We start from the raw sequence: 15,162 nt of genomic DNA, 5'->3' as shown, positions 1-15,162 counted from the left end.
ACCCTAAGACGATATATCAAACTACAGTGAAAATTTTTCATTCTGTTTTTCAAGCCAAGCTTTTGAACAATGTTCATAAAATATTAATTAGATGGAGTCTTTTTCAACTAACGAATTAGTAAAGTTGGTAGATCTTATTTATTTTCACCTTTATTATTTAAAATTCACAATAAATCAGACCTACTAGACTGAGGAGGCAGAGGCGAAGGACTGAGGGGATGAGTCAAATAAAAGTGATGTCTTAATCAGGGAAGCTGTGTGGCCTGTGAAGTCCTCCTCTGTAGAAACCTGGCTCGAAGAGAGTTCGGTCCTAGACATCCAACTATTGATACCCAGTTAGGTGAGAAAGAAGAGATACCATTTAATGGAATTAATGATAAACGTCACTTATACACAAGTTCTGATATTCTACATATTGGAAAATATTTCTGGGGGTAAAATCCAATGGAAATACTAATATACCCTTTCTTTCAAAGGCTCGTAAAGGAGATTCCCTATCTTTGGGTATAATCTATCTGTTGAGACTTAGGACTTTTGATGAAGTTTTGTGTCTATCCACAATGCAATAATTACTGATGTGCCTATATTTAGTAAATTTTAACATATCTATCTTTCTGAAAGGAGTTTTAATCCTGTAAAATTCTCATTTTGGAAAATATAAGATGATATAAAGTCGGAGTTTCCTAACCCAGGCTTTGTGGACATCTGAGAAGTTCCAGGATGGCTGTAGGGCTTCTGGGAACTGCCTGGAAGTATGTTCAAAGTTGACCGTATATACCTGAACCTCTGGCTAATGGGAGACAGAACTTGTCTCAGTCTCTGAGAGTAATCCCAAACTGTTCAGAACCATGATGATAATGAATGCATGTTAAGTAGTTAGCTATTCAGTTTAATTGTTAAAATTTGCAGGCATACCTCTGTTATATTGTGAGTTTGGTTCCAGACCACCACAGTAAAGCAAGTATCTCAATAAAGCATGTTGTAATCCTTTTGCTGGTGGAGGGTCCTCCCTATAATTTGTAAAAAATGCAACATCTGTGAAGCTCTATATAGCAAAGTACAGTAAAATGAGGTATACCTCTATGTTTAAAAATGGATTAGATACACTTTATTTAGCAGATGTTTATAATTAATTATGCTAATATGAAATATATTGCCAGCGATCTCCCCCCTAATCTTAATGGTACTTTTATTTGTACTTTGCTGAAGTCACAGAACTACGTATCTTTATAATCCGTCTGTGCTAGCTTTTCCCTAGGAAGGGCTTATAATCCCTCTTTTCTGTTAAAATGAGATATTGAAGTTTGACGTATTTAAAATAAAAATGCTAATTATTTGGGTTTTACTTTTCTTTTTTTTGAGGTAGCATGTAAAAAATAAGAACTTTTATACCTGATTCTAACTTATTCTTCTTTCCGAGGGAGAGTTTAGTTCCAGAGACCACGAGGGTCACATGGTAGGCAGAACTGACAGCAAGGGCTAGTCTCTACCTCTCCCAACTCAATCCTCAATGCACTCTGCTTTTAGAACATGTCTGATGCTCAAGGAAGCATATCTTTTTCTATCTTTTTCTGACATCTTGAATGTCAAGTCGGAACCCTAAATAGCATGGAACTTAAATACAATCTGCTTCTTTTCACTGGATTAATAAAATCAGTGTTTCATAACTGTCTAAATGATTGGGGTGTAAATCGTTCCCGTTTGGGAACTCCTTTGAAAAGCATCGCAAATCAAATAATCTTTATGTTATTTAGGGACGAAAACTTGATGTCTCTTTAAAAGTACACTAGGCTTTTAGAAATCTTGTTTGCACAATTACTGAAACAACTGGATCTGAGCTTCCTTATGTGTGAGAGATGATTACTGAAAAAAGCCAAGGAGCCATCCCTTCACTGGAAAACTGGTGGAATGTGAACACTGAGTTGGAGAAGGTTGAAGAACCCGCCCCATGCCTCCCAGCAGCCTGCAGCATACTGACTTACAGTGGCCGCCGGGGATCCCCCTGTGGTCCCTCCATACCCCTCCCCCCACCCATCTGCTCTCCACCCAGCTGAATGTCTGTACCCACGCTCCCCCAACAGACTGGAGGCTCCTACCTTCTAGCTGGGAGATTTCAGCCACTAGAGGGCCCAGAATCATGTATTAGGGATAGAGGTATCATTCCTCTTTGACCTGCCTTTTCTGATGTTTGATTTGCCTTCATTTAAAAGACATGATTAGTTCACTCCTCCAGCCTGCAAACTAGCCCAGGCCAAGATCTGATGTAAATACTAATCGGTGCTGTTTGGCCCTATCTGACATTTGTGTGGTGCCAGTGATTCTCTGAACGCAGGGACAGTTTTTAAAGGGGGAAGAAAAAAATGTACTGGTCACATGGTTTGCCTGACCCGTGTGACCCAGCCCTGACTGCTGTGAGCCCACAGAACTAGTTCTAATGAGGCAGGGCTGTCGGCTCGGTGCCGGTGAAACAGCCGTCTCAGGCCAGTATTCCCCGCTGGAAAAGTGTGGGCTGGGGCAAGAAGGGCGGACATTTCCCCGGGCGGCCTGACAAACACAAGTCCCGGTGGCCCCAGCCAGGCCTCGGGGTTAATAGGCTAACATAGTGCCACTCGCTGGATTCTCCCATCAGACTAAGCAGATGTCCAGGCTCTCAACATCACAGCCCTGCACTTGGACTTGGCGGATGTTAGAAGTGCTGACAGTTGTTTGAACGGCACAGGCAGTAATTTGTGTCATGTGTAGGACCAGACGTTTCGCCCCTCGGCCCTCCCCGTGCGTGGCCGCCTGCGGTGAGTCAGCAGCGTCGTGAGACTGCGCGGGGAGAGAACACGTGTGGGAAAAGCCGTTTACCCTCCCGGCTCACTGAACACCAAGTGGGGACAGGGAAAGCGGTTCTGGTCATTTTTCCCCTAATCTTTCGATTGTTTGAGCCTCAGCTCACGTGAGTTTAATGACCATCACTTTTTTGCCTTTTACCTTGTGTTGTCCAACTTAAAGGCTTCAGTCTTCTTCATTCATTGTGATGGAGTTGGATGAAACAGCCTCATGTTCACGAAAGTAACCTTTCACAGAATATAACATTCAAGCTGCACGCTGCAGTTGAACTGAAGTAGGTTAGGAAAAATCTCAGCTAATTAGATTCTTTTTTTGTATATAACTTTCCCCTGAGGAAAGTTGAAGTAATAATTTAAAAAATGGGTTTGTAGAGAATAGTTTCTGTATTAAGAAGAAAAAGCAGGTGCATTTGGAGGAAAAGAACAGAGCTCAGAATATACGAAGAGACAGTCTTAAACATGATCTTTTACCTGTAATTGAAAGGTATGAGATTAATAGATGGTCAGTGTTTTACAGCTTTACGTTTTTAAAACCACTTCTGCTGTATTTTCTGCAAATAACTTCCTGTTCGGCTTTAGTCGTTAAATATTATTATATCAAGTGACCAGAAGGCGTCACTGGCAGACATTTTTTCTCTGGGGACCGATTCCTTTCTCTCTGCCCTCACCACGGGCAAGGAAAAATCGCCTCTATTCCTTTAGTGGAATGATGATGCGTCTTTTATCCGACAAGTCTGATTCAGCTTTGCTTTTCAATCAGCTTTAACATCTGTGGGGCCATCTTCGCAAAGGGACCCCTGTGTTATTTTTCCACACACACTTTCTTCAGAAAAAAAATGAAATTCAAAAAGATTAAAATAAGGCAGCTGTGGTCATTTAATGGGCAAAGACTTCCAACTTATCTAAGTTACGGTTCTATTACGAGTGAGAGTTTGGTGCTGAACTCTTTGGTTGGTGTGTTTTCCCCTTAGATTAGCACTGTTGAAGAAGAGTGGAGAGGAAGACTGGAAAAACAGACTCACCAGAAAACAGGAGTACGGCAAAGCGTCTGTCACGAGCAGCCTGCACGTGCAAGAAGCGGAACAGTCGCTCAAGAAGAAGGTGACGTTCTCCACGTTAGGAAAAAGCATTCTGACTAACGTCACACTTGCAAGTGCATCAGTCCAGCATGCGTAACTTCACTAACACCATTCCGTGAGGCCCTAGCACTGTCTTGCCATTTGAGTACACACGTAACGTACGTTAACTATCTCTCAACAGCTTAAACTGATCAAAAGATAAAGTCTTGAGATGTGGTAGAACTGGTAACTGTGCCACCTACATTTTGAAGCGTGTACGTTTACTTTGTTTCAAAACTTTCTTAAGTGAAGTCTGACTTTACAATGTTAATACAGCCTTTATAATGAAAAACTTTAATTGACCACTAACAGTTTATAAGTTGCATATAAAATATGGACTTAATTGTCCTATACTGAGATTTAAAACCTAGGTAAACAAAGTAAGGACGTAATTTTTGTGGTCAGTGAGTCCTTATTTTTTAACTTTAAGCATATTTCACAATGAGCAGGTGTGCCTTTTCCTGAGAATACAGAGGAAAAAATGTTACGCGTTTAAATAAAATTTAGTAACACATTGTTATTAGTACTGGCAAGGATTTCATAGGCAAAAGTTTTAATGAGTTGTTAAATTACCAATATAATGATGACCAGCTTTTGACCAGTTAGTGCACACTTTCAAAGTGGCTGGTGACTTTCTTGCTGCTTGGCCCTTTGATTGCAAATAAACTTGCTGGCTGGAAGCAAGGGGGACATTGTGGTACATCTACTAGGCAAATTCTAGGATCAAAAGTCTTCACACAGAGAAGAAAAAAAGAAACTTTCTACCAAATGATCACCTGGCCCCTTTCTAGTTCTAAAATAACTTAAGCATTTGCAAAAAAGAGAAATTATGAATGCGACCTTTGTGCATTAAGAAACATCAAAAGAAAGTGTGTACATAAAACTGTGAGGCAGGAGTTCTGACACTTTTATATAGTATTTCTGTATCTTCATAGGTTAAATTGGAACAGCAATTTGAATTCTTTCTTTTGAGACATACATGATATTAGAGATAATGACTAAAAAACACTTAATTCCCAGCCGTTAGTAAATTTCTCAAATACAATCAGCTGTGAATTTGAGATTTGCATACGTGTAAAATTTGGATTTTAAGAATAAAATCCTCAAGTGAAAACTAGTCCCTCAGATAATTTGTCCCTAACTCCCACAGACTTCATTTAAAAAGATCTTGAAGTCATTGCTTCAAAAATAACGTTTACCTCACGTCGGTCATTTTGGAAGATGCAAAAAAAGCCTTGGGAGCTGGCAGTTCTATCAGGCCAGGTGAAAATTAAAATAAAGCTACAAATGTGCTTTGTAGCTAGATACCTTCCTCATGAATAGTAGAATGAGATAAGTGTTCTACCTGCTTTGAAGACAGGGGTCATTTGAGGCTGTGGAAACCAGAGGCTGTGAGTAGAGGATGAGATTTGACCTGCCTAAACACTTGGCTAAGGTGTTTGGAAGGCAAGAGATGCAGGGAGACTGCGGTTGCCTCTGGGGTGGGAACTCCAGTCAAAGGAAGTGCTAGGGCTCTAAGTGTGACTGGGGCTTGAGTGTGAAAGGAGGCCTCTTGACTAACGGGAGCTGCAGATTCTGCAGCAATAGTGAACTCACTCTCCCACTCTTCCTCAGTAACCTAGTTCACTGTGGCCTGAGACAGTCGGCTCTTTGAAGTTATAATAAGCCTATCTATTTTAGGCTCGTGTAGCAGACATTGGGACATCTCAAGTTCTGATGCGGTCAAGTGGTTTTCACATGGCCTCTGATAAGCCCTTGGCTTGATTTCTTCCCCAGGCTGGCCGTATATTTCTGTCACACCTTCGCTGTGCTCAAATGTGAGATTCCTTAAAGCTGATCTGTTTTAAGACAGTCCCCAAAGAGCTGAGGAACATTTGAGAAATCGCCACTGCTTGCTGGGTGTCCGAGTGCTGCCCTGGAGAGAGAGGGACAGTCATGACGTGGTGCATGCAGATGGGACTTTGCTGCCTGCGCTGGATCTAGACTTACTGATGGAGAGCTGCCCCGGGGAGCGAGCACCAGAACCTCCCATCTTTTCCACCGATGTGGAAAGGAGCTGGTTTTACAGTTAGGTCGTTACTTCTTGCATTCATCAAACAGCATATATTCGTGGTTACCAAACATTTTAGAGTTTGTCCTCTTGAAGTGTTTGTGTGTGGTAAGCATAGTCTCATGATTTGCAGTCCGTGGGAATGCAGAAGAGGCAGGAAGTAGAGCTAGGACTCTGTAAATCGCGTCCATTGACCCCATGAAAATCCTTGCCGTCCAATAAAAATATGATGTGAGCCACATACATAATTTTAGGTCGTCTAGTTACCACATTGAAAAAATGTAAGCATCTCCTTAGAAATCTATAACTGCTTTATTTCTGTCAAAGGCTTTGTCCCCAAACAAAACAAATTTGTGGTTCTCTCACTAGCATTTTATCGTGGGTCCTATATGGTAAGAAAATATTCTTTTGGCCCATGAATAGATTTGGGGAACTAAGAGTTTTCCTTTCCCTACAAAAAGATCAATCATGTCTCAGAGAATATGCAACTTAACAGCAGTTCCTTGCTTTCCAGATTTATCTTCCAGTATCAGGACTGATGAATTAGAGCCTAAGGACACTGATCCTTCACCTAGCCAGCTGTCGTTTCTATGACGGAGAGTCTGAGTCTCTCCCCTGTCACCCTTCTTTTCTCTTCTTTCTCCTGGTTTTGGCTTAGTCCAGGGCAGTGCTAACCTGACTTAAACATTTCTGCTTTTTTAGCATATATAATTAGTTCTCAAGACGGTGAAGCCATTTGGTTTGTAGATTTGGCCCAGTTCACACCGTGTGGAATGCGTGTCCTTGAGCCTGATCTGTGGACCGTTTACTGCAAAGTAACTCATTCCATCAAAAGAGTGAGAGAAATGACACGAAGCGAAGTTTTAAAGAAGTGTCTTGGCAGGAATCTCTGTCACAACTAAATTGCAGTTATTTATTTTCACCGAATAATTCTTTTGAACTCCGATCCCATTTAGGCATATTCGACATTAAGATATAGACAGAGAAGCACATGTCCTTTTGTTTAGATAATCACCCAGGATATCAAACTTTTCCAGGAAATAAGAACGCTTTACAGAGTTTGCCTTTACAACCTTGTCTATTTCTGAGTCACAGATTAGGATTTTATATCTGCTGTGCTTCAATAGGATCAGGTCAGTGAGTCAAGCTAAGATTTATAACATTCCCAAAACGAGTCCTTGACAATTTGAGGAAGGTAAATCTGCGCATGCGTGTTCTAATTGCAAATCTGCATTGAGGAGAATGAAGCAAATTTAAAGAGCAAGTTGAGGAGGAAAAGAGAGGCTCATGTTAAAAAATCACCATCTTGCAGACGGGGTGTGAGCTTGCTTGGTCTCTGTGCCCCTTGACTTGTGAGCACGTGCATGCTTCTAATGGAACCCAGGCACCAAGTACTGGAAAGAGATTGTGACACCCTAACCCGACCCTGCCCTTCTGACACTCTGCAATGTTACTGTTTGTTTTAACCTGTAGGAAGAAGGAGGATTTTCAGATGATAGTGCCATTTCTAACCTGCTTTGGGTAAGCCTGACTCTAGCAGAGGTGTCCTCTCGATTCTAGCCAGTTACGCCCACCACATGTCATTCTCATCGGTGACGGTTCCCTTGTGCCCTCTCCCTGTTTGGTATTTTTATCCTGGGGCGAGACGCCACCTTCATCCAGAGTGGAGAGCTATCCTAGCTCCTTTCATTTCTTTTGAATCATGTAATGAAAAAACTTCACAGGAGATATTTTATGCTAAATGTTAAAACTGTCAATGAAAGCTATGGTCCTCCTCTCTCTGACTTAGTATCTTCTATAAACCGCAGTAATCTTGCCCTTAATTCATTTAATTACTATACAAAGCTGACTTGGGTATATTGACTGTGCTTATGTGGATTTATTTCGGCGTTCTAAAAAAATAAACAAAGAGGAAGCACTCTTTTGGAAAGATAAGTGAAATTGCAATGAGTAAATTAACATTCTGTTAGAGAAATCATTGTTTCTGTCTCTCCCCTCCCCACCCCACTCCGATATTCTCTGTTCACCTCTAATCCTCTTGCTTTGCTCTATAGGAACCTGTATATGCTTCTACTTATTCTCCTGCTATACCTGCTGCCCATAAATACCTGTCTTTTGTATCTATTAATCAGGTGAGGAAAAGCCAACCCATATTAAGCCTCATTGCAATTTCCAAGCAGTAGGAAAAAACTTGTTTCATTTGGGGAAGCAACTCCTTTGCTGCATTTCAGCCTGCGTGTGTGTACGTGTGTGTGTTCGTGTGTGTGTTGAATCAGTTCTTCATATAGTCAGTCAGTCACACACATCACATCCTTGGCTCAGATTTTCAAGTAGACCTGGTGATATTAATTTACCTCACAGTCATGAAACTGGTTGAAGAAAAAAGTTTTCCCTTTTACTCTTTAAGCTTTATATCCTTAATTGAGTCAGGAGCCCAAGAAATACACCAGAGAGTTCCTGCCTCCAGCTCAGTGGTGATGCCATCTTGCTTAGCTCGATAAACAAGGAGGACGTGGTGGAGGCAGTGTGGAGTGTGGAAGGGTCAGGGAGAAAGGTACAGGGAGAGAGAGGCCGGTGTGACATGAGCTGACTGCAGTGGCTCTATTGAAATGAGAAACCACAGGCTTCCTGAGCCCTACTTCCATGCTCATCCTCACCGTACCCTGTCTGAACCCCACCCCCGCAGGGACACCTGGCCTGGTCTGAGGCATTCTGTTGGTGCATAATAGGTGATCATTTTTAAAGCTAGAAACAACAATGATTATTTTTTATTCCCTTTGGAATGTCCCTGGTATCAAAAGAGCTATGAAAAGCGGTGGCATTTCCTTCTCTATGGAACCTTGCCGGGTCACTTCCCAGTCAGGGCCTCTGTCTCCCCACCAGGACTGAGACTTTATGCGGTGGCCTCTACTAACCATTTCATGGCTGCACTGTCCCTTTAGGACTAGTCGTAACAAAGCAGGTCTTTGAGTATGAGGTGCAGGATTTCAGAAAAAAAGTGAAATTGACGAGAGCGTTGCCAGGAAGAGGTGTCTCGGGTCCTCTGTCTTCATCTTGCATCTTCACACGTGGGAACCCCCATTTCTACTCCTGAAGGTGGACTTTTCCCCTCACTCTCCCTGGTTCCTTTCCTCTGAAGTTAGGAATGCTGGTCTGTGAAGGCCCAGCCCCACGCAGCTGGTCAGTGTCCACACGAAAAAGAGGCTCAAATCTGGGCAAACTTACAGTTCCATCACTAAGGGGGAACACGAGTTGTGTCTTCTAAATAAATCAACTTTATTTAGAAGGTATATTATTGAACTCCTTCAATATGGATTCTACATATATAATATACATGTCTATTTTTAATAGACTCTACTTTCTAAAGCAGTTTTAGGTTTACGGCAAAATTGAGTGGGAAGTACAGAGGTTTCCCAGATAACCCCTGACCAACCACCCTAAATGTGGCCTTTCCCACCACCAACATCCCCTACCAGAGTGGTATATTTGTTAAAATTGGTGAACCTATATTGACACATCATTATTTCCCAACATCCATAGTTTACATTTGGGTTTATTCTTGGTGTTGTACTTTCTGTGGATTTGAACAAATGTATAATGACTTGTATCCTACATTATAGTATCATACAGAATAGTTTCACGCCCTAAAAGTCTTCTGTGCACCATCTATTCACCTCTGTCTCTACCAGTGCTTGGCAACCACTGATCTTTTCAATGTCTCCATAGTTTTGTCTTTTCCAGGATGTCATACAGTTGGAATCGTACAGTATGCAGCCTTTTCAGATTGGCCTCTTTCACTTAGAACATGCACTTAAGCTTCCTCTATCTCTTTTCGTGACTTGATAGCTCATTTCTTTTTCGTGCTGAATAATATTCCTTGTCTAGATGATCCATAGTTTATTCATTTCTTTACTGAAAAGTATCTTGATTGCTCCCAAGTTTGAGCAATTATTAGTAAAGCTGTTATAAGTATCTATATACATGTTTTTGTATAGCTGTAAGTTTTCAACTCATTTGGGCATCAGTGAGCACAATTACTGGATCATATGGTAAGAGTGTGTTTAATTTTGTAAGAAAGAGTTCTTTTTATATTTTGGGTAATAGTCCTTTATCAGATACATCTTTTGCAATGTTTTCCCCCAGTCTGTGGCTTGTCTTTTCATTCTCTTGAAAGTTTTTCACAGAGTGGAAGTTCAGCTTATCAATTATTTATTTCATGAATCATGACTTTAGTGTTTTATCTAAAAAGTCACCACTGACCACCCAAGGCCATCTAGACTTTCTTCTATATTTTCTCTACAAATTTTATAGTTTTGCATTTCACACTTAGGTCTATGATACATTCTGAGTTAATTTTTGAAGGGTGTAAGGTCTATATCTAGATTATTTTTTTCAGGGTGTATGACCAGATTTTCCCTTTGCTGAAAAGACTATCTTTTCTCCACTGTGTTGCCTTTATTCCTTTGTCAAAGATTAGTTGAGTGTGTTTGCCTGGGTCTGTTTCTGGGCCCTCTAGTCTGTTCTATTGATCTTTTTGTCTGTTTCTTCACTAATACCCACCTGTCTTGACTGCTTATAGCTTTATAGTAAGTCTCAAAGTCATGTAGTTCCAGTCCCCTGACTTGTTCTTCCTCTATATTGTGTTGGCTATTTTGGATCTTTTGCTTTTCCATATAAACTTTAGAATCAGTTCATCAATATCCACAAAATAACTTTCTGGGAAATTGATTGAAATTGCACCAAATCTATGGATCAAATTAGAAAGAACTGGCATCTTAACAATATTGCATCTTCCTATCCATGAACATGGACTATCTCTCCACATATTTTTAAGTTTTAAAAAATGTTTACCAGAAGCGATCTATATTTTATTACTTCAAAGTTAAAATGTCTTAAAACGTCTATATTTTTACTTCTTGACAGTCTTCCCAGGTAAATATTTTCAATGCCAGTTATGTGGCACTAGCTTGTCAGTGTTCCCAGCAATCAGGCGACTCCTTTCTTCCAACAGTCTTGCTGTCAATGTTTAATAACACAGAGGCCCAGAGAAGAAAATAGAGCATTTAAACAGCACTCAGGCTCTATCTAAATGGACTGTGTGTCTCTTTTTTAAGTTTCATCGTACAGTTTCTTCTCCCTCATGTGCCTCAGGGCTGTACCAGAATAAGATTTCCCTTAATTCCTGTCCTTTCATTTTAGGAGCTGGTAGATGACAACAAGACCAAATTATGGTTACTTTGAGGTCTGTGTGTAGTTGAGATCTTGCTCACGTTCTGTTCAGGCCACTTGAGGCTACGTGCACTGGTGATGGAAATCACTTACGTGGGGGCAAAGCTAAATTTCATTAACAGTGCACAGAATTCTAAATGGTGATAGCATTTTTGAAAACTGAGAAGTACTTGATTTGTCACTTTATCTTGTTTCTATTACCTAACATATGTTTTTATCATTTCTCTCTATAATTTAGTTTAACTGGATGTGAATAAGATGAAAATTGTAAAGCCAGATCACAATATTTTCTACAAAGATCTTTTTTAAAGCTTTCCAGTTGTGGGAGATTTTTACCCTTAAATTTACACTAATCCTAGTAATACAAGTTAGTTCTGCTCTTCAATGTATCACTTCCCTGCATCAGAAATGTTTAGTGAGATTTGCACTATGATTTCTCAGTACAGTTGACCCATGAACAACGAAATGCGGTGGTTAAGGACACTGACCCTCCCCACACCCCGTGCAGTTGAAAATCTGCATACAACTTATCATTTCCCCAAAACTTAACTGCTAATAGCCTATGATTGACCAGAAGCTTTATGGGTAAAATTAATGCTCGTTTAACACATATTTTGAATGTTAAATGTATTCTTACAATAGACTAGAGAAAAGAAAATATTATGAAGAAAATCATAAGGAAGAGAAAATACATTTACAGTATTTGTTGAAAAAAATGCACACATAAGTGGACCCATGTAGTTCAATCTCCTGTCCAAGGGTCAACCATAGGTGTATAGAGGCAAACCTATCAGCAACAGTGTGGCAGCCTGAAAACATTCTTGCAGAGCTACCCTTTGTGGATTCAAGCTGTGTTCTGCCAAGTGTCTGGCCATCCCTAAGACTTTCCTCTCTTCCCAGTTTTTCACTGCTTTCTACACACACACACACACACACACACACACACACACACACACACACGTGCCCCCCCTTCCCCCCATCTCTCCACACTTCGTTCATGGAATCCATATTTGAAAGAGTGAAGGACAGATGGAGTAGGGCTTCTGCTTCTATTCTGACAACTCTCTCTTACCATTCTAGTCAATACTAAAAACAGCTAAACCTGGATAAACCTGGTAAGTGGCACAATGCTTATCACAGTATGCATCATGTCCTTCTCTAAAGGAGGAGATAAAACTTAGAAGGGAAGAACAGGACCATAATGAAGTTTTAAGCTAAAATAAGAAAAGTAAATGGACAAAGATATCCATCTTACTTGTTTTCGCATTTTGAGTTCTATAATTTAATAGCAACTTGGGATAAGTTTTTATTAGATTCTCTAGTGAATAAACAAGCTATATATCTCTTACCCCATTATAGAGCCATGTAAAGTGAGATAGTAGGAATTAGTGGGTCCTAAACCAACTCCATTAAGTAGCAAAGTTAAGCTGAGACTTCTAGAGAAGAAAAAATTTTTATATGTAATGTTATCATTTAGAGAGGATTAAAAAAAAACCTTATTAACATAGATCTGGCAGATTGCTGGAAGCTTTAAATCCTAAAACAGCTGTGTCATTGCAGGACTCCTATCTGTCACGTTCTCCTAGGAGCTCTAGGGGAATCGTAGAGCTTTGGGAAATGGAATTGATGATTTGAGGATACCACTTTTCTGAGTCATTAACCACATCCCACTGCCACACCCAGGACTTTGCAGATGCATTACTGATTTCACTCAGAACCACTGATGTCTGGATCCTTGGAGAAGCAAATTTTCTTGGCACTTTATATGTTTTCTCAAAATATTTCAAGCTAAGTGCCATATTGATTTGATTAAAATTCACTCTTGAAACTTTACTTTCAAAGAAAACTTACTTTCTTTTATGAATTTTGATGAAGTCTTCCTGGCAAATCAACCTCATAGTTTATTTCATAAGGGTGTGTGATTCAGAAAGTTACTTGGGATTAGGGTCATTTCGCCAATCGTGAGTGGAAAAGTTAAGGAAAAGATTTTTGAAATTTTTTGATAACTTTGATAAAATTTTTAAACTTATAGAAAAGTGTGCCGTAATAGAAAGACCATTATTGTATATCCTTTACCAGACCCACCAATGATTGACATTTGCTCCCTCCCCAACTGCTGACTTCCCCTTTCCCCTTCGTGTGTGTGCGCGTGCGTGTGCGTGTGTGCGTATGTGTGCGTGTGCGTGTGCATGTGTGCCATTTCCTCATCAATTGAGTTTAACCAGATAGGTCAAACAGAGCAACTTTAAAACCCTGTAAAGTTCATGGCATGAAGGCAGTCTCCCTATTTTTGTTTATTTTTACAAAGTATCATTCTGCTATTCCAGTGTTCCAAATAAATAAATGAAAAATAAAAACTCTACTAAGTTTTAAAGTTTCAATATTATCTATTGATGGCGATCTCTAACCCCAGCTAGAAATAAGGAAATAAGGAAACCTATTTCAGATAGAACAGTTATGGCCAGTTTTGGACAGTGTAGTGCTCCTTTTTTTTTTGCCTTCTTTCATCCCATGGAATACGACAAGTTAAATTCACATCTCTGTCATTTTCCTCTCCTATTTTCTCCTTCGTACATGATTAAAACAGCGGGTCACAGAGAGTCGAGAGAACCAGATGACTATCGAAGAGAGGAAGCACCTCATCACTGTGAGAGAGGAAGCCTGGAAGACTAAAGGCAAAGGAGCAGCTAACGACTCCACCCAGTTTACGGTGGCCGGGAGAATGGTGAAGAAAGGTCAGAGTGTGTGGGTGCGCATGTGCGCGCGCGTGGGTGCGCATGCTCCATCACCCATGGAGGGCGGCCTGTGACAGCGCGGTTAAAACTATCTTTTTTCGTTTTTAACTTCACTGAACTTGTATAAATGGTTTGGGGGTAGGTTTTGTGAGATATTCCTACCAAAAACCTGTTTATATATGTGGTGTCGTCTTCAATGTAAGAAGCTTAATTCAATTAGTCACATTTCAAAACTTAGCCATTTGGAAATTGAGTACAGGTTTCAAAAGCAATTGCAAATCTACTAACAAATCTTAGTCCTTTTTATAATTGTTTTAAAATTACTTCCATTTTCTTGCCATCTAGCAATCAGTTAACCCAAATTAGCCTTTCTCAATGAAGAAAAAGTTTATCTCTTCTCCCTTGTGGGGTAATTCCTAGGCCCCTTTCCATCAAACCAGAGTTTCTGGCTTACAAAGCCTAATTTCCAGCTATTTTTTAATAGATGTCTATAAGATCTATCCGTTACAAGGAAGTTGGATTTTCCTGCAGATGATCATTTTCCTGCAGCTGAGCTATTGGAACTGATTTGAAGTCTGTATCCAAAAATTTATGAAACTGAGGAATCACATGGTTAGTAAAGTCTCCAGAGAGCTTTGAGCCTCCAGATCCTGTAGGAAATGATTAAAATGCGCAGTCCCTTTGTCACCTATGTGCACACACCTTCATTTTCTAAGCTATTAATTTAAAAGCAAATTTCCTAACTTAGTGATAAATGTTTTCACACTCAGAGTTAACTTATCATCAGCTTTCTAGGTTTATCTGTCCCTTTTCTCAAAACCTTTCAGGATCCTCACTCATACATAGTGCTTATCTCATTGTAGCCTTGTCATAAATATTGGGGAACCCCCTGAATTGAGATGAACTCAAATCTTGGAGGAAGAATCCTCTGTAACAAATTCTTAATTCATCTTGAAATTGTCAGAAGATAACAGCAGACCATTTACTCTCAGAATGAGGTAGCGTTTGAATATGTTCTTCACCATATCACAGAACTATCCAATCATGTTAACCTACTTCAACATGAGCCCGATCTCTGTATTAACAGTGGCAGGCCCTTAAAGCCCACCTCAATTAAGAAGGACTCAAGCCGAGAACTTGGACCAGAGCTCAGATCTTCCAACCTATAGCCTGGACTTTTATCCTGATAACTTTTC

At 40.1% G+C, this 15,162-nt stretch overlaps 1 protein-coding gene across 1 annotated transcript in view; it reads left to right on the top strand.

The window, feature by feature from the left end:
* Positions 1 to 15,162, top strand: part of SVIL (supervillin) — an 87,102-nt gene that overhangs the window by 47,093 nt on the left and 24,847 nt on the right. The window contains exons 12-14 of the mRNA XM_023536190.1: positions 3,806 to 3,935; positions 7,476 to 7,523; positions 13,819 to 13,966. Of these exons, the coding sequence (XP_023391958.1) occupies positions 3,806 to 3,935; positions 7,476 to 7,523; positions 13,819 to 13,966 (326 nt within the window). The remainder of the gene's footprint in view (positions 1 to 3,805; positions 3,936 to 7,475; positions 7,524 to 13,818; positions 13,967 to 15,162) is intronic.

This window comes from Pteropus vampyrus, unplaced genomic scaffold (genome assembly GCF_000151845.1).
Source record: "Pteropus vampyrus isolate Shadow unplaced genomic scaffold, Pvam_2.0 Scaffold150, whole genome shotgun sequence".
Taxonomy (NCBI): Eukaryota; Metazoa; Chordata; class Mammalia; order Chiroptera; family Pteropodidae; genus Pteropus; species Pteropus vampyrus.
The sequence above is the reverse complement of the archived record's forward strand: the minus strand, read 5'-3'. Positions and strand labels throughout refer to the sequence as shown.